Source organism: Capricornis sumatraensis, chromosome 9, assembly GCF_032405125.1.
Source record: "Capricornis sumatraensis isolate serow.1 chromosome 9, serow.2, whole genome shotgun sequence".
Lineage (NCBI taxonomy): Eukaryota > Metazoa > Chordata > Mammalia > Artiodactyla > Bovidae > Capricornis > Capricornis sumatraensis.
The window spans coordinates 44,041,851-44,066,503 of NC_091077.1; the positions used below are offsets into that span (position 1 = coordinate 44,041,851).

General features: G+C 51.1%; 2 protein-coding genes and 1 pseudogene across 5 annotated transcripts; 2 read left to right on the forward strand and 1 right to left on the reverse strand.

Annotated features, from left to right (window-relative positions):
• The first annotated feature begins 758 nt into the window (after positions 1-758).
• LOC138086134 (pyruvate dehydrogenase E1 component subunit beta, mitochondrial pseudogene) lies at positions 759-1,838 on the forward strand (annotated as a pseudogene).
• A 3,460-nt stretch (positions 1,839-5,298) lies between these two features.
• On the forward strand, positions 5,299-6,990 carry SOWAHA (sosondowah ankyrin repeat domain family member A). Its single transcript, XM_068981528.1, has one exon. It carries the CDS (start codon positions 5,299-5,301, stop codon positions 6,988-6,990), a length of 1,692 nt encoding a protein of 563 aa, XP_068837629.1.
• A 7,183-nt stretch (positions 6,991-14,173) lies between these two features.
• SHROOM1 (shroom family member 1) lies at positions 14,174-22,948 on the reverse strand. 4 transcript variants are annotated; one of them, XM_068979838.1, is made up of 9 exons: positions 22,916-22,948; positions 22,305-22,462; positions 17,716-18,708; positions 17,569-17,624; positions 17,132-17,341; positions 16,352-16,921; positions 16,122-16,263; positions 15,742-16,014; positions 14,174-15,646 (listed from the first exon to the last, which is right to left on the reverse strand). In XM_068979838.1, exons 3-9 carry the CDS (start codon positions 18,664-18,666, stop codon positions 15,317-15,319), a joined length of 2,532 nt encoding a protein of 843 aa, XP_068835939.1. In that variant the 5' UTR covers positions 18,667-18,708; positions 22,305-22,462; positions 22,916-22,948; the 3' UTR covers positions 14,174-15,316. The 4 variants fall into 4 exon arrangements, with proteins under 4 accessions (XP_068835939.1, XP_068835938.1, XP_068835937.1 ...); XM_068979837.1 differs by lacking the exons at positions 22,305-22,462; positions 22,916-22,948 and having other exon boundaries at positions 14,174-15,631; positions 17,716-18,855; XM_068979836.1 differs by lacking the exons at positions 22,305-22,462; positions 22,916-22,948 and having other exon boundaries at positions 17,716-18,855.
• Positions 22,949-24,653: the final 1,705 nt, after the last annotated feature.

Here is a 24,653-nt window from a genome sequence, read left to right on the forward strand (position 1 = left end):
AGGCCTTTTAACAAGCTGCTGCTGCTGTTGCTGCTAAGTCGCTTCAGTCTGCAGCTTACCAGACTTCTCCGTCCATGGGATTTGCCAGGCAAGGGTACTGGAGTGGGTTGCCATTGCCTTCTCCTTTAACAAGCTAGTTGTTTTTAATTACATATGCAAAAAGAACTGGTTTTGCAGTTTCCAAGAAAAAAAAATTTGATTTTAACCAGTTTTCTCCAGAGTCTAAAGAATATCATGGCCATCCAGTGTCAAAAAGTCATCTTTCCTTTCTGTAGTCATAGTTTTATAGCTAAAATATAGATCAAATAGTGCTCAAACTGACTCTGATATCAGGGGCAGATCATCTGATAAAAATTTTATTTGTCCCTCTGGTGGGAAGTGAGGTCTCAGTCCCATCAGAAGACTCTGAAGGAGTGGGAGAAGCTTGGTCCTTCCCCACCCTGAGAAACTGGAGTATTTAGAAGGGAATTCTTTAGAATGTTAGGAGAGTTTTTGATCCCTCAGGCTTTTGAAAATAGGAGAAAGCCCTGAACCAAAGGGAACCCCAGAATTCTTTCCTAGAGGTCATGTGGATATGAAAGGTCAAGTAGGGGTCATCTAGGAAATCTGATGGAGAGAGATAGAGGGCGACAGGAGATAGGGAAGCAACAGAAAGACACATGTGGCATGAGTCTCTCAAATCCGGATTCTGCCTAAGGGCCATGAAGGACTGACCGTAAGAAAATTCTGGCATTTGGCAGCGGCTAGAGGACACGGTCAAGATGGCGGTGGTTGCTGTGTTGGTGCAGAGACCTCTTGAGCAGGTCTCCGGCCTGCTGAGGAGGCGGTTCCATCAGACCGCGCCGGCTGCACTGCAGGTGACAGTTCGTGAGGCTATAAATCAAGGCATGGATGAGGAGCTGGAAAGAGATGAGAAGGTATTTCTCCTTAGGGAAGAAGTTGCCCAGTACGATGGGGCATATAAGGTTAGTCGAGGCCTGTGGAAGAAATATGGAGATAAGAGGATCATAGATACTCCCATATCTGAGATGGGTTTTGCTGGAATTGCTGTAGGTGCAGCTATGGCTGGGTTATGGCCCATTTGTGAATTCATGACCTTCAATTTCTCTATGCAAGCCATCGACCAGGTCATAAACTCAGCTGCCAAGACGTACTACATGTCAGAGGGCCTTCAGTCTGCGCCCGTAGTCTTCAGGGAGCCCAATGGCGCCTCAGCAGGTGTAGCTGCCCAGCACTCACAGTTTTGCTGCCTGGTATGGGGATTGCCCAGGCTTAAAGGTGGTCAGCCCCTGGAGTTCAGAGGATGCAAAAGGGTTTATTAAATCAGCCATTAGGGATAACAACCCAGTGGTGGTGTTGGAGAATGAACTGATGTACGGAGTACCTTTTGAACTTCCTTCAGAAGCTCAGTCAAAAGATTTTCTGATCCCTATTGGAAAAGCCAAAATAGAAAGGCAAGGAACACACGTAATTATAGTTGCTCATTCAAGACCTGTGGGCCACTGCTTAGAAGCTGCAACAGTGCTGTCTAAAGAGGGAATTGAATGTGAGGAGACAAATTTGCAAACCATGAGGCCAATGGACATTGAAACAATAGAAGCCAGTGTCATGAAGACCAACCACCTTATAACGTGGAAGGAGGCTGGCCACAGTTCGGAATAGGAGCTGAAATCTGTGCCAGGATCATGGAAGGCCCTGCGTTCAATTTCCTGGTTGCTCCTGCAGTTCATGTCACTGGTGCCGATGCGCCTATGCCTTATGCAAAGATTCTAGAAGACAACTCTGTACCTCAGGTTAAAGACATCATATTTGCAATAAAGAAAACACTAAATATCTAGTTTGGAGTTGAAGTTCAGGTCATTGGAATTTACTTAAAATACTTGCTGACTCTTCATCTGGCTTGTCCCATAAGACCTTTTAATTCATAAAGTTATCTCTGAAGCAACAACAGATTTTTTTTACTGGGAAGAAGTTTAAATGTGTTTGTGGTAAAACTTTCCACTCTGCTCCATATTTTTTTGGTCTGTTACAGTACCATGTTCTTTGAATAAGATTCATGTGCAATTTTACCCTCTCACTGGAAGAACATGGTGGAAATGTGGCAGAGTCCTGATGAAAGATATATCCAAAAAAGGATAACTTATATGTAAAAATTAAAAGCATTTAATCTACATTTACTGTTAAGATTGTTTTGATAAGGAATAAAGGAATTCCAAACTATGGGGAAAAAAAAAATTCTGAGCCCTTTCCCTGCTTTTGGCAAAAGCTAGTGTGCCATTCACAAATGCTGGTGTGGTTTTGTTGTTGTTGTTTTTTTGGTCCCCCAGTTTGTATTGGGGCCAGGACTTTTGCAGCTGGGCTGAAATACAGGGAAAATCCTATTGCAGGCTGGAAATTCTACGCCCCAAGTGCCCAGACCGAAATAGGGAAAAGTTCCATTTTCAGGCTGGAAACTCTGCAGGCTTAAAGGTGTGCAAAAGTCCGTTTGATGTTATACTATTCCTGAAAATTACACTCCTTTCAGGATAATTTATTTACATATTCTCATTTGAGGCAAGGTTGTCAGAAACAGAGAGAAAACTGCCATAGGAAATCAGTTTAATTTCCATCTAAAATAAGACACAAATGAACTTATCGATGAAACAGAAAAAGATTCACAAACTCAGAATACAGATGTCTGTGGAGATTTGGTTTTGGGTATTGCCAGAGTGAAGTAGTAATTAAGAAATAAAAATCACTATGTATAATGTAAGAAAAATAATAGGATACCATATAGCAGAGAGAAATATAGCCATGATTTTGCAATATCTTTAAATGGTATATATTTCATGAAAATATTGAATCACTCTGTTGTATCCCAAAGCAAATAGAGTAATGTAAATCAACTGCACCTCAACTGAAAGAGTGGATGGATGGCTACAAACACAAGAAGTAATACTCAAGAATGAAATTTCACAAAATAAAAATGGGAAAAGTTGAGGAATAGAAACTCCCATCAAGAAATTAATTTGGATGGGATTACTAAAAATCTCCATTGGTTCATCCACTAGAAAGAACAATTTGGAAGATCTTTAAAAAAGATCCTCTGCTTTTTAATATGCTGTCTAGGTTGGTCATAACTTTTCTTCCACGGAGTGTCATTTAATTTCATGGCTGCAGTCACCATCTGCAGTGATTTTGGAGCTCAAATGAGGAAATGGAGCCCAAATCTCATCCAAAGAGGATGAGGTAGTTGGATGGCATCAATGACTCAATGAACAAGCTCTGGGAGATGGTGAAGGAGAGGGAAGCCTGGCATGCTGCAGTCCACGGGGTCGCAAACAGTGGTATATGACTGAGCGACTGAACAACAACATACTACTAAGAATTTGAATATTTACTGTGGGCCAAGCCTGTTCTAAGTGCTTTATGTTTACTTTCTCACAGAATCCTCACAACAATTTGATAAGTGTAATTACTGTCCATTTCTCCCTTCACAGATAAGAAAATTGAGGCACAGAGAGGTCAAGCAAGTACTCAAGGAAGAGACAGGACTCAAATGTGGAATTTTGATTCGAGAGTCTTGCTCTCTTTAACTACCAGAGTGTCTTTGTTTATGTATTTGTAGTATTGTGTTTGTAAATTAAAAAACTGGTCACACCTCTGCCCTGTTTCTTCTGCTGAAAGTTTCTTCTACTTACCTACATAAATCTCTAATCCCTTAAAGGGCCTTCAATAAAGGGTTCAAACTTTCAACCTGCCCCTCTGCTGCTGCTGCTGCTAAGTCACTTTAGTCGTGTCCAACTCTGTGCAACCCCATAGACGGCAGCCCACCAGGCTCCCCTGTCTCTGGGATTCTCCAGGCAAGAACACTGGAGTGGGTTGCCATTTCCTTATCCAATGCATGAAAGTGAAAAGTGAAAGTGAAGTCGCTGAGTCCTGTCAGACTCTTAGTGACCCCATGGACTGCAGCCCACCAGGCTCCTCTGTCCATGGGATTTTCCAGGCAAGAGTGCTGGAGTGGGGTGCCATTGCCTTCTCCAAACCTGCCCCTCTATTTTACTCTAAATACTCATAGTATTTTATTTTACTTTAAATATCCATAGTATTTCTCTAATATATTATACAATTTGCCGATTCACCATATCACTTCTCTTTGTTGCTCCCCACTATTCCCTAACAGGGAAGCCTGGCATGCTTCAGTCCAAAGGGTCACAAAGAGCCCCACACGACTTAGCAACTGAACAAGAAAAACCTTCCCCCATTCTACCACAAGAGCTCCACTAAATCAGGGGTTTTTAATCTGTCTTTCTAAACCATGTATCACAATCTGAAAAGGTACTGGCCCAAACTAGGTGCGCAGCAAATATTTGTGGAGGAAGTGAATTTTTAAAAACATAGCATGATTCCAATTTTACCTTATTTTAAAGCATAAACATGTATACACATGTGTAGGGGGAGGGAGAAGAAAAACAGTCAAAAATGTTAATGGTGATCTTGTGATATTTTTCCTTCTTTATGTTTTCCTGTGGTTTTATTCCCCAAACTCGATGTGAAAATGTACTATCGCATCATAAGAAAACTGCTTTTTAAAACGTCTCTTCTAAATCTCGGGTGGCATACATTGCCACGCACAGCGAATTGTGTCTCCTGCAAGTTGCACGAAGCCATTTTTCTGTAATCAACAATTCAAAAGGCATTGATGGTCTTTGAATAAATTACTGGTTTAAGCAATTGCCCGGTATTTTGTGGTGGTTAAACATTTCTTAAAGGAATAAAAAACCTTGCTTCGGCGGGCGACCGCGTTATCTTTGGGGAACACACCCACCTAGCAACCGGGAGCGGAGCTGAAGCCTGGCACTGTGCCTTTAATTCCCGGGTTGGGAGGGGCGGTGGAGAATTTCCGCTCCCGTACTCCCACCGCGGCCCTGGCGGCAGCTGTCACCTGTAAGGCGAGCACCGCGCATGGGGGATGGAGTCCGGCGCCCATTGGACAGACTGTAAAGGCAGACACCTACCCCGAAGACTGGGGACCCCGCGGGGCGGCGGAGGGGGTCGCGCGCCGCGGCCCCCGGCTCCTTTCTCCAGGAGACTGCCGGGCCCTGCTGCGCTGGCATGACCGAGGTCCAGCTTCGGGGACACGCCCGTCACGCCTCGGTGAACAAGATCAGGTGAGACTGGCCGAGGCGGACCTGACTCCCGGAACCCCGGCTCCCTCCTCCGGCGGCGCCGCGACGTCCACCTTGCCCAGCAACCGGGAACCGCAGAGTTGGTGGGAGCGGGCGGCCTGGCTCCCCCCTTGCGGGGCGGTAAGTGACCATGGCGCTGGCCGCGGCCGCGGCTGCTGCGGCCGCCGGAGTGAGCCAGGCGGCGGTGCTGGGCTTCCTGCAGGAGAACGGCGGGAAGGTGCGCAACTCGGAGCTGCTGAGCCGCTTCAAACCGCTGCTGGAGGCCGGCGACCCACGCGGCCGCGCCGCCCGCAGGGACCGCTTCAAGCAGTTCGTCAACAACGTGGCCGTGGTGAAAGAGCTCGACGGCGTCAAATTCGTGGTGCTGAGGAAGAAGTCGCGGTCCCGCGACGGACCCGAGCCCCCGCCCTGCTGCTTCCAGAGCGCCCCGGAGGCACCAGCCCCGCCGTCGAAGGTCACTTCTCTCTCACAGGAGGAAACCGTGGCCTCGGGGGCTCCGTCCTCGTCCTCGGCACCGAGGGCGGCGGAACCGGCTGAGGACCCGGCCCCGCCATCAGAGCAGCAGGACAGCGCCGGGGCTCCGGCCTCAGAGACCACTCAGGGGCTGTTGTTAGGCCCGGCCTGGCAGTCAGGGGTGCCCTCGGACCCCCAGATTCCAGCCTTCGAGCTGGCCCAGCCCCCTGAGGGTCTCTCTGAAGACGTGGCCCCACCGTCCACGGCGCCGTCGGAGGCACCCTTGCCCCATGTAGAACCGCCAGACCCGGAAGCTGCGCCTCGGGAGCCACCACCACCCACTCCGCGCCCTCCGCCACAGAAGCCCTGCATGCTGCCTGTGCGCTGCGTCCCCGGCCCCTCGGCGCTGCGGATCCGGGCTGAGGAGCAGGGCCTGCGCAGGCAGCTGTCGGAGGAGCCCAGCCCGCGGAGCTCCCCGATGCTGCTGCGGCGGCTCTCGGTTGAGGAGTCCGGCCTGGGCCTCGGTCTGGGCTCCGGCCGCTCCCCTCACCTGAGGCGTCTGTCGCGCGCCGGCCCGCGCCTGCTGAGCCCCGACACCGAGGAGGCTCCGGCTGCCCCGCCGCCGTCCGCCGTGCCCCTGGAGCCGGCCGAACACGAGTGGCTAGTGCGGACGGCTGGGGGCCGCTGGACCCACCAGCTGCACGGGCTGCTGCTGCGCGACCTCGGCCTGGCAGCCAAACGCGACTTCATGTCTGGTTTCACGGCCCTGCACTGGGCCGCTAAGAGCGGCGACCTCGAGATGGTGCAGCAGCTGGTGGAGGTCGCGCGGCGTGGGGGCGCACGGGTCGACGTCAACGCGCGCTCGCACGGCGGCTATACGCCGCTGCACTTGGCGGCGCTGCACGGCCACGAGGATGCGGCCGTGCTCTTGGTAGTCCGCCTGGGCGCGCAGGTGCACGTGCGCGACCACAGCGGACGGCGCGCTTACCAGTACCTGCAGTCGGGCGCCTCGTATGCTCTGCGTCGCCTACTTGGCGACCCTGGCCTGCGAGGTTCGACTGAACCCGACGGGGCTGCTGGTGGTAGTGGCAGTTTTGCGGCCCGGCGCCCCGTGCAGGTGGCGGCCACCATCCTCAGTTCCACCACCAGCGCGTTTCTGGGCGTCCTGGCTGATGACCTGATGCTCCAGGATCTGGCTCGAGGCATGAGGAAGTCAAGCTCCTTAAGCAAATTCTTGGGAGCCTCGCCCATGGCTCCTCGTAAAAAGACAAAGATCCGCGGCAGTCTGCCAGCCTTTTCAGAAATCTCTCGTCGACCCACTCCGGGGCCCTTGGCTGGTCTAGTGCCCAGCCTACCCCCAGCAACCTGACGGTTCCCAAGGTTACGACTTGGTGGCTCTAATCGCCCCTCCCTCTCACAGTCAAAGCCTGCCCAAGACCATGGTCCAACACTTTTGGCTCCATCGTGTCTTCAGCTTTGTTCACTGCAGCCTGTTTTACCCAAGTGGGCCCTTGCCTCCAGCTTAATCTTTCTCCAGAGATGGGATTCAAGATCTCAGTGAGAGCCTCCTATGAAGAACTCTGGAAATCAGGCTTCAACCTTGGAGGAGATTTGCAATTAGGATCAAAGGTTCAGGGGCAGCAGCTGGTCTGGCCCCTGAATGATTTAACCCAATGCCTCTGCATCTATATACTTCCAAAGCAGAATTACAGCTTTGTGTGATGATAGATTATTTGTCAGCTTTAAGATATGCAGTGCATTTGTAATTTGATGCTTTTATTCTGTTTTTAAGTTGAAATGAGGTAAAACAACTTTCATAAAATAACCTCTTGAAATTATATTTTTCCAAAATGCTCAGACATGTTCAATCTTTTGCTAAATATTTTGCAATTCTATTTAAAAAGAAAAAAACGATCAAAATATAAAGAAATTTAGTCCCAACCAACAAAACCCTTGAATGGTTATCTACCTCATTTTAAGCAATCAAGATGCCAATCTTGAACACAGAAAGTGACCATTGTGAATGTAATTAATTTCAGTTATACTGTGAATGCTAAATATTAGAAAACAAGTGCATCTTGGGAGTAAAAGTGATTTAACAATGAGAGAAAAGAGACATTTTTGGCAAATACTTTTAATTTGTGGTTGTCTTTATGGTGAAATGTATCTTTGTCACTGGTCGCTGGCTACTTTGATATGGCATGAATATTTAACTTTTTAAAATTTGATTTGTGAATTGCACCATGGTGCCATGTTTCTGAATCTATGGCTTTCAAATCTGGCTGAGGCTTTCACTGCAGTAGGTGAATATTCAAAGAAAAAAAAAATGTCTTAGCCTAACACCAGAAAAATAACTGGTTAAATAGTAACAGATACAATTAAGGAGCAACTATTTTATAAGAAAGTTCTATACAAGCAAAACTTATGTGGTAGCCATTTTAAAAGGCCATCTGAAAGCAAACAACTTATTTCAAAATACCAAATGCAAAGTCTCCTTGCTCAGCGACCTTAGAGAGGGGTAGCTTAATTCACCTGTATCTTTGCTCCTATTTGTAATTGAGAAGGTTTTAAGTATTGCCAGGATTTCTCAGGTTCAACCCAGCGTGATTAAAATGGCTCTTTCCCCATTTTAAAGATATGGAGTCTATTTGCTCAACCAATCTTTTTTTTTAAATATCATATTGTAATAATGCTCTGCTTTTGCAAATTGGGTTTGCATGTGATTAGTTATACCAAATAGTTTTTGTGACCAGGGTAGTGGGGCTCCCCTCCCATATATGTACCAGTGAGGCCTCTGAAAATTATTTAAGGCAGTCCTTCCTGGAATGTTTTGATTTAACCAATGAAATAAACATTTTCCCATTTTGTTCCTGCTGTGTAATGCTGTACTTCCCTTAAACATTCTATAGCACTTGCTACTGTATTTGCCTTTCTTTTCATTACTTTTATTCCCATCCTTTTGCTTCTTTCAAGCATTCTATTGAAAGAATTTGGATTTCTCTGCAAAGTAAAGGAATCAACCAAACATGGATATGATAGCCAAAAACTGTACATAAAGGTAGGCCCTGATCTGGCCTCTCCCATCTTCCTTGCCTGAAATTATTTCAAAATGCACATCAAATCGTCTGCCTCTGTGAAAAAATAAATGACAAGAGGCAATAATTAAAGCAATCAGTAGCTGAAGGTCTAAGAATAAAATATTAGAAATTTTTCATAATGAAAGAGAAACTTGACTGAGAGTAACAAAGGTCACACACACAGGTATGACTGGCTTTGAGAAAGACAAAATGTAAACCAGCATAGTAGCGATAACAATAACTAATGTTTATGGCACATTTAAATCAGAGGAAGATTCTTAAACAGCAGAAGAATCTTTGTGTTTCACAAGGGTGTGCTGCAAACCTTGCAAGTGAAGTAAAAACATTTGGCAAGAGTTTAGGGTCAATAAGCTTAGCATGCAGGTGTAAGAAACCACTGCTTTTCCCTTGCAGGCTAAGACTGTCTGAAACTATAAGGGAAGTTAGTAGGAAATTATGGTTTGATATGCATATGGGAAGTTTTCAAGAAGAATATCTGGTTAACGGGAGGCATACCTGTGGAAGGGTATTTCCAACAAACGACCCCCCCAAAAAAATAGTTGTTCATCGATTAAGGCAATTTATCTGGTTAAAATTATCACAGGAACAGAATCACTCCTCTTAATGGGGAAAGAGTTAATTGCTGATGTAGATGTGTATGACTCATATCCACAGCAAGCTTTTTAATACAATTGTACATTTCCTCTCAGGAGGATGGAGGCTATTCTTGAGTATGTGTTACATACCTAATGGAGACCAGGCTATGTTGTTGTTGTTCAGTTACTCAGTTGTGTCCGACTCTTTGTGACCCCATGGACTGCAGCAAGCCAGGCTTCCCTGTTCTTCACAATCTCCCAGAGTTTACTCAAGCTCATGTATATTGAGTTGGTGATGCCATCCAACCATCTTATCCTCTGTTGTCCCCTTCTCCTCCTGCCTTCAATCTTTCCCAGCATCAGGGTCTTTTTGAGTGAGTCAGCTCACCCCATCAGGTGGCCAAAGTATTGGAGTTTCAGCTTCAGCATCAGTCCTTCCAGTAAATATTCAGGGTTGATTTCCTTTAGGAATGACTGGCTTGATCTCCTTGTGATAAAAGGGACTGTCAAGAATCTTCTCCATCACTACAGTTCAAAGGCATCAATTCTTTGGCACTCAACCTTTTTATGGTCCAGCTGTCACATTTATACATGACTACTGGACAAACCATAGCTTTGACTAGTCAGATTTTGTAGACAAAGTAATGGCTCTGCTTTTAAATATGCTGTCATATTTAACAGCATTTTAATATGCTGTCTAGGTTTGTCACAGTTTTTCTTCCAAGGAGCAAGCATCTTTTAATTTCATGGCTGCAGTCACCGTCCACAGTGATTTTGGAGCCCAAGAAAATAAAGTCTGTCATGTTTCCATTGTTTCCCCATCTATTTGGCATGAAGCGATGGGACCAGATGCCATGATGTTAGTTTTCTGAATGTTGAGTTTTAAGACGGCTTTTTCACTCTCCTTTTTCATCTTCATCAAGAAGCTTTTTGGTTCCTCCTCACTTTCTGCCATAAGGGAGGTGTCATCTGCATATCTGAGGTTATTGATATTTCTCCCCGCAATCTTGATTCCAGTTTGTGCTTCATCCAGCCCAGCATTTTGCCTTATGTACTCTGCATATAAGTTAAATAAACAGGGTAACAGTATACAGCCTTGATGTACTCCTTTCCCAATTTTGACCAGGCTATGCTGCTGCTGCTAAGTCACTTCAGTCGTGTCCAACTCTGTGCGACCCCATAGACGGCAGCCCACCAGGTTCCCCTGTCCCCAGGATTCTCCAGGCAAGAACACTGGAGTGGGTTGCCATTGCCTTCTCCAATGCCTGAAAGTGAAGAGTGAAAGTGAAGTCGCTGAGTCGTGTCCAACTCTTTGCGACCCCATGGACTTCGGCCCACCAGGCTCCTCCATACGTGGGATTTTCCAGGCAAGAGTACTGGAGTGGGGTGCCATTGCCTTCCCCAGACCAGGCTATGGGTAATGCATATATAACCTGTGTTTACTAAGTGCTAAGCACGGTTCTAAGCACTTTGTAGGTATTCACCACCACCTTACAATGTATGTACTGTTAGTATCTTGATTTTTAAAGTTAGGAAGCCTAGAGAAACTGTAAGTAACCTGTATGGCCTCAAGCTAGTAACTGTCACGGTCAGGATGGCATCCTGGTGCTCTTTTCCAGTAAAGCATCCTGTTAAAGAAAAGCAAGGTGGTCTCATTTCAGCTCTTTATTCATTTAGTGACCTTAAGCAAGTCACCCAGTTCTCCAAGCTCCATCTCTCTCTCTGTGGAATTGGCAGTACCTATCCTACAGGCTGTGGGGAGGGAGGAGCACATGGAATGAGTAGGTAGAGTTGTCTGTGAACTGCAACACCATCCTGAAATATCACTAGGAGTGTGAAGTTGGTCCCAAAGGGATATCTGGATGCATTCCAAAACCAAATAACTCTGATTTGTGGTGTTACTCTACCTGATCACCATTCTTTTACCATGTTAGTACCTGTATATATAAACAACAACATTGACACTACTAGGAAAAATATATTCCCACAAAAGGGAAACTATCCTACATTCTGTAAGTGATATCACATTACCTCAAATATCACAATGCCTTTTATTTATTTATTTTTGGCTGCACAGGGCTTTCTCTAGTTGTGGTGAGCGGGCTTCTCATTGTGATGGCTTCTCTTGTTGCAAAGCACAGGCTCTAGGCTCATGCTGGCTCAGTAGTTGTGGCACACAGGCTTAGCTGCCCAGTGGCATGTGGAATCTTTTCTGGTCAGGGATCTAACCCTTGTCTCCTGCATTGGCAGGTGGATTCTTTTTTTTTTTTTTAATTTATTTTTGGCTTGCTGGGTCTTCATTGCTGTAAGTGGGCTTTCTCTAGTTGGGATGAGTGGAGACTACTCTCTAGTTGCAGTGCTCGAGCTTCTCATTGCAATGGCTTCTCTTGCTACAAAGCACAGGCTCTGGGCTCATGTGGGCTCAGTAGTCGTGGCACAGGGGCTTAATTGCTCTGAGGTGTGTGGAATCTTCCCTCACAGGGATTGAACCAATGTCCCCTTCGTTGGCAGGCAAGATTCTTAACTACTGGACCATCAGGGAAGTCTCCACAATGCCTTTCTTACTGCACATACCTCTAGAATCCCCAGCCTCACCTTCCAGTCCTAAACAAGCAGTCATTCAGCCTTTTGGATTGAAAGCACCCCTCTGCACACACGGCTTTAAGGCTGGGCCTACTCAGGACCTATATTCTTCCCCTTTTCTTTGCTTTATCCTGGAAGAAATTATCTGACCTTTTAAAATGGTTTAATAAGTAGACTGTCACTCTCCAGGTAGCTTGTTGCCTTGAACCTCTATGGCTGGCTTCACAGAACTGTCCCACCTCTGGACTTGAACCAGTGGAGCAGAGGTGGCCTCAGATATTACTGCAGGGAAGTGGAAAGAAGGACCGGAGAGTGAGAGAGGAAGTGGGAGGAAGAGAGGTGGGGAGGGAGTGATCGAGAGAGAGATCTCTGGACCTCTCCTCCAGAAGGGGGAAAAAAGTTCTCCTAGTGAGAACTTAGCGCTGACTTCAATTTCAAAGACAGCAGGTAAACACCCATGGTGATTTTCTAAACGGCAGCTAGGCAGTGAAAGTAACGTTATGGGTTCGTTGGGAGGATTGATTTACAGCATTTGCCTGCGTCCCGCCCCCCACATTCCCCCTTTATCTCTTCTCTCTGCGGTGGTCCTCAACCGCATTTGACCTAAATGTCGTCTGAAAGTTTCTGAATTACTCGTGACTGAACAGCGAGGTAGTTTGTTCCCTGAGGATTTCTGAGGTTCACTCCAGCCGCTTGCCGAGGTAGGCGGTGTGCGGAGCAGACTGTTCCAGCCAGATTGAGCGCCGGCTTAGGGCACCGCGGAACATTGCTTCCCTACTCAGTTTCCAATTTACAGGCAGAAGGTAAAAAGTACACTAATTAAATCCATATTAGGAGGAACCGCGGGGGCGGGATGAGGCAAGTGGGAGAGGAGGCCTCCTGCTGCCTGTTGCCCAGCAACAAGGGCACTCCGCTAAGCTGTGTGGGGCGCGGCGCCTCAGGCCGCCAGGCTGGGGGTGGTGGGACCAGCAGGCTGGGGCGCAGAAGCTTGGGGAGGTGCGGATAGAAACCCCAGAAGAGACCCAAGGAACCCTCTTTTCCACCGTGGGAAGCTAAGTAAGGCTCTTTTGGATATTGATCCTCAAGATCAACCCCCCGACCCCCACCCCCAGCTTTCCCCTCCCCGCTCCTCATTAACCAACAAATGTCGAAGGAGGTGGCAAAGGAAAGCGAGCCAACCTTCCCACAGCCAGCTGGCTAGAATTTCTTTCCAACAGAAGCAAAGGCTTAGCCCCCTCTAGCCCCCTCCTTCGAGGCCCAACAAGTACACTGCTCACGACAAGGCAGCCGTCCCTGGGGGAGCCCGGAAGGCCTGGTAGCTGGAGAGGTGGTGAAGGGTTATAGAAAGAACAGCGCCATCTGCTGGCAGCGTCCAGGAGCGTGGAATTCACCCGGCTTCTCGTATTCACTGCCTCCCTCCACTCCCAAGTCTTAGCCTGTGGTGCCAATATCCAACACCTATGCTGAGATCGTTCTTGTCCTCTGAAAGAACAACGGGGTGTGGAAGAAAGATAAACTGGGGCAGGAAGGAGAAGGAGACAAATGGAAGGACCTACTCAGTTGGCGCCCCACTTTGGTGGCGCTTTCGATCTGGTAGAGACAAGTACAGCAGCCTCATATTTCCCCATGGCCAAAACCAGCCAAGAACCAAAGTGCAGTTTAACCGGACAAGGGCAGACGCTGCTTCCCATGCCCATTCAGGGCTGGAAGTGTTTTGTCTGAAATACACAATTTCCACTGGCCTAAATGGACGAGGTTGAATGTATTTCTAAGAATATCACAATGTGCGCTGAGTCGCGTCCACTCTGCGACCCCATGGACTGTAGCCGCCAAGCTCCTCTGTCCATAGGATTTTTCAGGTAAGATTTCTGGAGTGGGAAGAATATCACAATAGGAGAAAGCAATGAGCACTGTACAGGGCAAAAGGGAGAAATAAGTAGATCCCTCCAGAAGGCATCTGGCAGCAAGGTGCCCCACGGGGCAGAGGACCTTGGAGCGGAGGGCCCGCCCACAGCGTTCAAAGGGGAGTAGAGCAGAATGTTAGAACCCGCAAACGCCTCAGCAGGAGCCCCATATGTTTTTTATAAAAAGGCACAATGTGAGCATTGTTCTGTGCTCAACAGCGCGACTGTTATAACTAATGCTTTTAGTATGAATACGACCATTTAAAATTCCCAACCAGTTGCACTTAGTGACAATATGCATCCGAAAATGAGCTCAGAAGCAGAGATTTCTCACTTAGAGGTCAGTTGGCTTTAGATACCATTATTATTAAGGTGCCCCGCTTACAAAAATACACTCAGTATTTGCATGAACAATGCTCTGGTCCCCAGCCTTTGCAGCTCCAAATACTAAGGCAGATTTTCATATGTATATTGGAGAACATTGATTCTCTGTACACAGGGATGATACACAGAGAGTGTGTGTGTCATTTGTTTCATTTCACTCTAGCCCTTAACCCCCAACTCTCAGCTCCAGCCCAACCCCAAATGGGCATCTCCAGGACATAAGCCACCCAGCATAATAGGTCTCCAGATGCCCCATGACTCATCCCCATTCAGCTCCCATCCTCCCAACTGCCCTCTTGAAGCCTGGTTGACCCCATAAGTTCTTACAAAGGAGAGGTAGACAAATTCAGTTTTGATAACACAACTAGACGAGGAAGACAGTTCTCTGTGGGCCTCAGAATGAATTTCTCCAAATGTCCAAGTGTATTTGACACTCATCAGGGTTTTTAGGCAAAGCATCTGAATCCATTTTCCATTTGGGGAAGCTCCCTGTGCCTTGAATCTTGAAGGGAGGCAGCCCTACCCACTTCCACTATACCACTGAGGTTAGGGGCTTGGGTAAAAACCAGCAAAAGGGACCTAACCTCAGCCAATCAGGTTTTGTGGTAAAAATGCAGTCACCAGAAGAGTTAGGGACTACTGGTGACAGCATCTGCCTGGCCCCTCTTGTTTTCAAGCCTGTTTCTTCAGTCTTCCTAGGAATCCCCAGACCTGACTGATGTCCTCTGACAAATGGCTAATCTGCTCTAGTCAGGGAGGTGTCTGAAATTTGCAAACAAGACCCTGCCTCCAAGCCAGATTCCGGGTATTACTTCTCATCAATTTTTTTATTGAGAGGAAAAAGAAATGGCCATTTTGAATCTTAAATTGAAGTGCTTCTCTGACTTGTCTGATCTCCTTCTAACCAAGCCTTACCGGAACTCTTTCTCAATCACAGGAGGGAATACTGCAGATTTTAAATTTCTCAGTTAACCACCAGATAATCCACAAGACTTGGGAAAGGCCACATGAGAACACTTGGAAGAAGTACCCCGGCAAAGCCGGGCCTGGGTCTTCCCCACCCCAAGGGAAAAGCACCGAATAAACCAGCGTCATCCGGAATCATGTGGGTGAGAGGCAAGGGCAATGCTCCCCACCCTCACCGCCTGTAACTAGATGAGGGGAGGGGGGAAGGGCGGTTTATCCGGAGGATGGGTCCCTGAGGGGAAGGCCGGCCTGGGAGGCGAGGGACGGCCAAGGTCGTTCCTGACTGCGTCCAGTTGGTCCTGAATAAGGCGGACCCGCTCGTCCAAGCTGCGCTGCTGGGCCAGGACGGCGGCCTTGCCGGCCAACAGGGTGCGGTAGGCGCTCAGCTCCTCTGCGGGCAGTGCGCGCGCCAGCAGCTCGCGTAGGGCTCGCTCCCGCCGCGCCACGTGCTGCTTCAGCTCCTTAGCATCTTTCTCCTGCCGCTGCAGGAGCCCCAGTCGCTGCAGCAGAGAGGCCTGGAGATGTAGGGCGAGGGCGCTGTGAGCCAGGCCCGATGCAGGCCCCTCACCGCCCTTCCCGTCTCCCCGCCCTCCTCAGCCCGAACCAGTACCTGCTCTTCAGGGTCGCTGTCTGCACCCGCCCGGGCCAGGGCGCGGTGCACGCGGGCCAGGCGACTGCCCAGCAACAGCAGGAGGCCAAGCACGCGCTCTAGGTCGGCCATGAACCGGCTGAACCTCTCCAGCTCGTGGGGTGCACAGGCCTGGCCGACAGCGGCCTCCAGAGCAGCTCCGCGCCTGGCCCAAGCCTGGGCCGCTCCCTGCAGCTGCTTCTGCTCGGCCTGAAGGTCCCTTAGCATCTTTTGGAGGAGGTCTGCCAGCTCTGCCTGCCAGGAGTGCATAGGCACTTAAGTCTGGAGCCAGGCCCCTGACTCCTCAGACCAGACTCTGGGTTCTAGCCCCATCAGCCACCAATGGCCCCTTCCACACTCACTTTCTTGGCTTGGATGCTGTTATTTGGCTTTAGTGCACCCTGGTCACATGGTTGGTCAGGCACAACGTGGGTGGTAAGGTTTTCAGGCCTTGTCTCCTCCTGAGAAGTTGGCAGGTGCCGGGTGGAGTTAAGTAGATAGGACCTGGGGACAAAACCAGAGCTCCTTGGGTTGTCCTGCCCCAGAGATCAGGGGCTTAAAGTCCTCTGAGTCCCTGGTGCCCCTCACTCACCCTGGCTCAGAATTACCCGCAGCCTCCTCTCCAGCCTCCCTACAGGCTGGTCTCATTGCAGCCCAGACCTCAGCTAAAGGAATCAGTCCATCTAGCAGGCCCAGGGATGGCTCTGGGCTGGGATAGGAAGTGAAAGTGTCACTCTGAGAGGGATCCAATCTGGCCAGCTCCTGAACCAGCTCCTCAAGGCGTGGACTGGCCCATGTTGAGTGAGGACCAGGCTCCCCAGGGCCCCAAGCCAGAGCACTGTGGTCAGGGGGCCCTGGGGTATCATTGTCTGGAGGTCCCAGGGTATCACCTGGGAAAGGTTTCAGGTCAGTCTCTGCAGCTGTGGGGGGAACAGTGGTCAGCAGTCCAGTGGGGTCAAATGTAAGGATGTCACCATTTGCAGCCTCAGCGGGGCTACAGCATGTAGGCCTGGGAACATTCACAGAGCTGTTTAACCCCTGCCAACACTCATCCACCCCTGCAGTTTCTGGGTTCTCATGGAGGGGCTGCTCTGGGGGGATTATCGCTTGGTCAGCCCTTTGACTCAAGCCAGCTCCGTACTCCTGGTCAGAGACATGGACACTGAAAGTGGAAGAGACACTAAATCAGAAAAAGCTCTGGCCAAGGGGCCCCCCTCTCCTCTCCCCCTGCAACGACTCCCCCCTCCCAACCCACCCCGCCCCGCACCCCCCCAGCCTTCGGTCAAGAGAGAGTTCCCTGCCTCTCCAGCATTTTATAGATGGGTGTAGGAAAGGTATATCTCACTCTGCTTGAAAGTCTGAGGGAACTCACCAGGTTGGGAGCCCCAGGGGAGTCTGGGAGTCTGCAGGTGATCTTGCTCTGACCAGTGGGGCTTCTTCCAGGAAAACTTCATCATCAGGAAGGGATGGGAGCCGAACAGACACAACACAGTTCTCTGAGCCCCTCTGCTCATAGTCAGAGGGACTGCTGTGGGGTCCCTCTGCAAGACACACTTCTGCAGCTTCCTTCTGATTCAGGAACCTGGAGGCAAGGACCCCACACTGACCACAGTGACCAGGAAGGAAGATTCTGGTTCTGCACCAGAGACACAGTGGGGTGTTGGGAGTGGGATTAGGGGGTGTGGTTTGCACTCTGCCTTGAGACATAAAGCTCAAACAGAGGGTGGTTGGAGGCCTTCTTTCTTGAGCAAGAGCCATGAAAACTGCCTCCCCCAACTTTCAGTTCCCATAGTGGTCCATGTCTCTCACCTGTTAAGTTTGTTCTGCAACGGTGGTCTAGGGGTTTCTGCTCCTTGGGGAACAGCCTGGAAAGGCAAGCAGTTGGGTGAAATGTTGCTCAAGTTTTCAGTCCTCTAGGTTCCTCCACCCCAGGATGGCAGCCCCTATCTTCCATACCTGGGCAATGGGCATGACACCTTCTGGACTTCCCCAGGGGGCCAAGACTTCCCTGGAAGCACTCCGACTCCGACTGGTGGTGGGCCCGTAGGCATTGCCAAGCTTCAAGGACCGGGGTTTTGGGTCCTCTATGCTTGGGGGCTGGGTCGCAGGCAGCCATCTGATCTGGTGACCTTCAGACTCAGCCAGTGTCCTCTGCTGCCATTCCCGAGGCTCCGGCCCAATGAAGCCAGAGCTGGAGCAGGCCTCTCCGGAGCATTGCCTCGCCAACCCAGCGCCCCTACCCAGGCGATCCAGTTTCCCTGGCTCTGAGAAGCACCACTTCCGCTGCTGGGTGGGAGCCCCTGAGCGCGCCGGCTCTAGTTCCCCGCCCGGGTGGCTGAGCGAGGCGGAGCGCGGGTGCTCGGCAGAGGGCCGCGCGGGGGCCGCGGGCCGCAGGCGGGAGGGCAGGCTCATGCGGAGCTCCTTGCGCTGGAAGGACGTCTCCCGGAGCACTCGCCGCTGAGCGCCCTGCAGCCGCTGGCGGTAGGCGGCCCGCGAAGCGGGCGGGCTGGGCGGCTCGGCTGCCCGCGCCGCGGCCTCAGCCTCGGCCGCCAGCGCGTACAGCAGCGGGGTGGTCTGGCGGCTGAGCGGTCCCGGGGTCCCCTTTTCGGGGGCAGGAGGCCCACTGCGTGCGGCGGCCGCGGGCCGGGGCTGCGGGGAAGTGCGAAGCCTGGCGGCGGGGGCCGGGCCGCCCCACACCACGCGCACGTAGTCCCAGTCCAGGTAGGGAAGTTGCTGGGTCCCCGGCGAAGGCGACGGCTCAGGAGTTTCAGGAGGCTCAGGACCTCCTGAGGCGGCGGAGAGAGAGCTGTAGGCCGAGTCGGTGGGCGCGGACAATCGCCGCGAGTCCAGGCTACGAGTGGACGAGGCCGGGGAGGTGCGGCCACCTCCGGGACCCAGGGCCTCCATGGCTGCTCGGACGAGGGCGGAGGCTGGCCAGCTCTGTGAGGCCTGGAAAAGCATAGGCGGCATGGGAGGTGAGGCGCTCCGGGTATGGGTTAGGGCAGCCTGCTGGCCCCTCCAACACCGACATGCTTACACATCGCCTCCCTGGCCACGGGACCCATGGCCCTAACATCCGGCACCTCCCTCGTCTGGGATGGCAAAGGCAGGAAGACCAGGGGAGCACCTCTGGAGGTTGAGGGCCTTAGCTCAGTGGAAGGAAGTGGCGCCTAGTCCATTCCCTACTGGGGCTCTTCTGGCCCAGCCTCTAGCCTGGCACCTCCTGGAGCGTTGAGAACGTACCCATGCTCCTTCCCTCCCCAACCCTGTCCCACCCTGGCCGCTTCCTGGCTGCTTTGTTAACTTCTCCTGGTAATCTTTTCCTCAGAAACAATGTCAACAACGATCTGAGATCAGAGGGGAGCCAAGAAAGGAGGGGAGGAAAGACCCAGGTCAGGTGGCAGGGGCAGCTTCACAACCTTCCTCTGGGCCAGTTATGTTCCAGGTGCTCTGAATAAATATTTATCTTGAACCTCACAACTGTTGCCTGCGTTTTACAGATGAGGACAGTGAGGTTCTGAACCAGGGAATGATTTGCCCAAAGGCACACAGCTAGTAAGAGGCAGAGCCCTGCCTGGAATCTGGGCTTGCCTCCAAGCTTACTGAAGCCAGAATCAATTTCCTAGAAGCAAACTCTGCTGAAAGCCAGTTTACCCCAGTCCCCCCCAACAAAGCTCAGACTCCTCTGTGGGAAACAATCCGCCCCCTACCCCCTTCAAATTACTGTCAGATCCCAGGATAATATGTTCCCTGCTTGGGAGACTCTGCCTTTTGTCAAGGAGTGACAGGCTCACCCAGTCTTTGTGCCACTCTTGCTCCTCCTATAGGGCTCAGCTTAGAGGCTTCCTGGCCCTTTGGGATCCCTCTAGTGTCCTAGCTTCCCCATCACAGCATTCAACACCCTGGATGGTGATTGTTGGTTTGCCTGTGATTCCTTCTCCCCATTCCCACCCATGAACTTCCTGAGGACAGGCCCTGCACTGACTCATCTCTGTACTCTCAATGTCTGGCATGCAGTTGATGTGAAGTATTTGTTGAACGACAAGGAAAGGAGCAGAACTGCAGGAACTAGATGGGGGGTGGGTGGCTTTGGTGGAGAAGGTTGAGGGCTTCTTTGCTTCCACCTACTCTTCTCTCCCTATTAGTCTCTTTGAAGAAGGAGACAGAATGGATGAAACAGTTGCCACTCATGGACACTGACCAGGTTACCCAGGTTACTGCTGCTGCTAAGTCACTTCAATCATGTCTGACTGTGCGACCCCATAGACGGCAGCCCACCAGGCTCCCCCGTCCCTGGGATTCTCCAGGCAAGAACACTGGAGCGGGGTGCCATTTCCTTCTCCAATGCAGGAAAGTGAAAAGTGAAAGTGAAGTCGCTCAGCCGTCTCCGACTCTTAGCAACCCCATGGACTACAGCCTACCAGGATCCTCCATCCATGGGATTTTCCAGGCAAGAATACTGGAGTGGGGTGCCATTGCCTTCAGGTTACTAAGAACCAAAAGAGCAGGCAAGCATAGCTTGGAACAGGAATGGCCAGAAATCAATACCTTCCCAGTGCCAGGAGGGGGGTCAAGGGGAGGAGCTGGGGGAGTGTACCTGGATCAGGGGTGAAAGTAGCTTTGAGTCTTGGGAACTAAGGGTTCAGTGTGGGCTATAGGGAATTTTGTGTGTGTGTGTGGATAGTGGGGAGAAAGCAGGTGTGCCTTCCCTGAGCTGCTTGGTTGGGACTGCAGAGGAGGGTGGCCCATAGCTGGGTGGAAACTGAAAAAAGAGACTTTGGTGAGCCTCCTAGACACATTTTGGAGCTCAGGATCATCCTCTACCCCATTCCCTGAGAGCCCAGATTCTACAGATTGCTGGCTAGGGCAAGTAGAGAGGTTAGTAGTGGGAGGACATGGTGTTTCCTTAAAGGGAGAAGCAGTACTTCCAGCATTCCCAGGAGGGGCTCTCAGCTGATCTGGTACCAGAACATCTTGACATCACCCACCTGGAGGCATCACTGTGCCTACTAAAGCCAGCCCTGAAGGCTGGTCCTCACACTCAGCCTTGGGGACCACTTTTGCAAAGTAGTTTATACTCTGTATTTCAGAAAGAAAAGAAGCTACTCTGAGTAGCAGCCCCTGGGAAGACTGACCTCCTCTAGGGAACCCCTCCAGCCACCCAGACAGTGGCCCCCTCTTCTGCTATCCTTCTGAGCCCAACTTGGGAGCACTCTTTATCCTGGCTCATGCCACTCAGGCCTACCCATGTTGACTTTCACTGCATCTATAGGCATGGGTAACTGTTCAAATACAAAGATGTCTCCTTAAAAAAGGTCTTGAAAATTTTTATTTGTGAGTTACTGAATGACAAAGGGTTCTGAGTTCACCCAATAAAAACAGCTCAAATGGATAATAAAAATGTCTGTATATTTTCTTATTGACCTTAACTTGTATTGAGAATGCTTTTTCAGTGGTAACCTGAGCACCCAATACCCATGCAAGATAGGGTAGGAAAGTCCAGCTCCTTTAGTGTGTTTTGGGGCCTCAGCCCAAAGAGCAGAGAGTTTTTGTCTGGCTGCAGGGAGCCTCTTGCAGTCCAACCAGCCTCTGTGGCTGGGAGTGGCCACACCCCAGAAGCCCTAGCATCAGCACTAATGGTCAGCTGTGGGCTGGGCTGCAGAGCCAATGCCTGCACTGAATATAAGTCAGAACTAAAGCTTTCTCAAGCCCCGTCAGCCTAGGGGGAGCAGCATGGAATCCCTGCTGGAAAACTGCTATATTAATTAGGGTCATATGGTATTGGCATCGTTTGCAATAAACATCACCTGAATCAAAGAGCAAGAGAGGAAAAGGAGACAAGGATGACTTCAGTGTTCAGAACCAGGAGCTGAGGAGGTGGAGGTACCCGTGTCAGGAATGAGGAAGCTGAGATGCGGGCTGGCCAAGGGTTCCAGGCCGGGTCTGGGGCCTGTGGACTTTGCGGTGTTTGTGGCAAGTCTGGTGAACAGTTGGGTAGGTTGAGATGTGGGTCTGGACCTCAGCAGAGAGGCTGGACCAGGCAAGCAGACAGACCCAGGCTTTTAGTTAGAGGTTCTTTGGGAACCGATGAAGACTGCTTCCAGTGACTAAAGTCACACAAAGGCAACAGAAACAGATCCAGGTAAAGTGACCAGAAAGACAGACAACCTCAAATGATCAATAAGGATCAGGAATTAAATCATATCTGGGATGGTCTTCCTCAGTGGTAGGCTCACTGTAGGGTGTTGCCTCCATGTCACCCAGACTGAGTTTCTGGGTCCTGGGCCTGTCTTGAATCCCAGCTCTCCAGACACAGTCTGGAAGAGCAGGCATTAGGGGGAAGTTCCACGGCTCTCCCAGCCCCCTATGGCTCCTCATGCTCCAAGCCTGTCCGCCCCACAACGCACCCTGCGAAGCATCTGCTCTCCACTGCTGCCGCCCACCCGTAGAGTCTCCATAGGCTCTAGCTCCGAGCCAAGGGCAGGAAACGAGGGATGCTGAGGCACATGGGGAAAGGAGGCGGCGGTCGAGGTCGGACCACATACCTGAGGCTTCACGCTGAGTTGAGGTTCGTCAGGGAGGCAAGAAGCACAGGCCTGGTGGCCACAGGGGGCGACAAAGTCACGCGGTGCAGCAGGAGAGCGACGCCTCCCGGACACTGGCAGAGTGGATGGCCCCCGGCCGGCGCATTTCTCGGCCTTTCCTGTTGGATTCACCGTAGGGGAAGGAGGGCTCAAAACGCGCGCAGGGGACCACGCGGTCCTGGACGCGGGAGAGGGGGACGGTGGGGCGGGGGGGTGCTGGGTCCCTAGCGGCTCCGTTGCCGAAGGGCATGAGCCGGGGGTCGAGGAGTGGCTAGGGGGTGCGGTGAGACCCCACTGCGTGTTCGCCAGCCCCCAGCGTGCTCCCCCAGCAGCTCCCGCCGCTACCGATTCTGCGCCCACCACCCCTCTGCCGGAGGCGGGGACAGGGGCGCAGGAGCCCGATCCGACTCGCGCAGACCAGACGTGGTGTGGAGCCCAACACCTCCAGACCAACGACGCGCGGGCTGCTCCGCAGCGGCTCAGCCACTCCCATCCGCACCTAGCCGCGGGGCTCGCCCTACCGCCCCGGGAAACAGCGATTCCACCGCCTAGCCCCCGGCCTCGCCGCGTACCTGAGCTCCAACCCGAGACGCGCTCCTGGACTGCGGCCGCGCGGTGACATCAGAGCCCCGGGCTCTGGCTCCCGACCCCACCTCCAGGCTCCCGCCGCCGCGGGGGAGGCGCCAAATCCGACTCCCGGGGGCGGGAGCGCGGAGCGGCCGCGCTGCCCAGGCAGCCGACCGCCCTTTCCTAGTGTCCGCTTGTAGGCTTAGACCCGGGTCGGGGTTGGACGCTCGTTACCCCGCCGGGCACAGGCCTCTTGCTCCGGCTGGACAAGCGAGAAAGTAGGGGTAGGGCTCCCAGGGCGCTCGCCCGCCCGCCTCCACCTGGTGTGTTCTCACGGCCTGTAGTGTTCTCACTACACTACAGGCCGAGAACGCTCGGCCGGAGTCCCACGGATTCAAACCACCCCATCAGTGGGGAAGCACAGGCCAGGTCCAAAGAGCTCCAGAAGGCAACCTCATTCCAGTTTGGCTAAGTAAACAGACCCGCCACTGTCCCTGTCCAGCTCTGAGTACAGTGCGGATGCTAATGCATCCTCCCTTGACCAACTCTCCCTCCAGAACTTCATTTCCAGAACTCTTGCAGCTCTCTGATTCCCACTATGGGCTCTTTTTCTCCCCTCTTTGCCTCTTTTCATTTCTGTCATATCTCGCATAGTCTGGGCCCTCCGCCGGCCACCTGAAAAGGGGGAAGGGAAGCTGGGGTGCTGCTGACTTGTGTATTCACTCTGGGTCTTCTAGGTGGTGCTCAGCATTTTAAGGTGCTAGACTATGCATGTCCCTTGTGGCCTGGATAGGGTTTACTCCAGCCATAGAATCTGGCTCTTTTCACCTTTGGGGATCTCAAGGCTCCAAAGAATGATCTGAATTCATCAGCCATTGTACACTGGTCACTGCTCTGTCCTCAGCCTTCCCTAACCCCCACTTTTCAATCCTGTATCCTATGAATACTGGCTCTGAAGAAATGCTCCATCCCTGGAAGGGGCTGGGGCCTTTTTGCTGAACCCAGTCAGTGCTTGGTCTTTCAGTTATTGTTGTGGCTTCCCTCACTATACCACAGAATCAGCATGCCTGGGGGACAAAGACCATATCCCCTTATCTTGGCGTTCTTGACTGACAAGGTTTGTTGGTGACAATAACCAGAAGCCAGAACTCAGACCAGGGGTCAAGGCTACCACTTTCTAGGGGGAATAAGAGCCTGGGGGACTTGGTCTGCTTGGGTCTTCTAGGGGATGGAGGCAGCAGGCACCTGAGCCTGGCTTCTGATTGGGACATTCCTGGCACTGATTTTTCTTCAAATGCTATCCTGGTCCAGGCATCAGCAGGACCTGGAGCTCTGGACTCAGACAATGGCTCAGAACTTCTTGGTTTTGAACACCTGCCCTTTTAACACCAACTCTGATCCACATGGTTGGTCTCAGAGCAGTATCACAATAGAGGAAACAAAACCCAGCAACCAAAAGTCAGTTCAAAAATGTTCAAGATTTTAATTTCTATATGACAGTAAAGAATCTGCCTGTAATGCAGGAGATGCAGGTGACATGGGTTTGATCCCTGGGTCAGGAAGATCCTCTGGAGGAGGAAATGGCAACCCACTCCAGTATTCTTGCCTGAGAAATTCCATGGACAGAGGAGCCTGGAGGGCTACAGTCTATATATTTTAAAATACATGTATATGTGCATATATATATATATATATATATATATATATATATATATATATATTTAATTTATTTTTATTTATTTG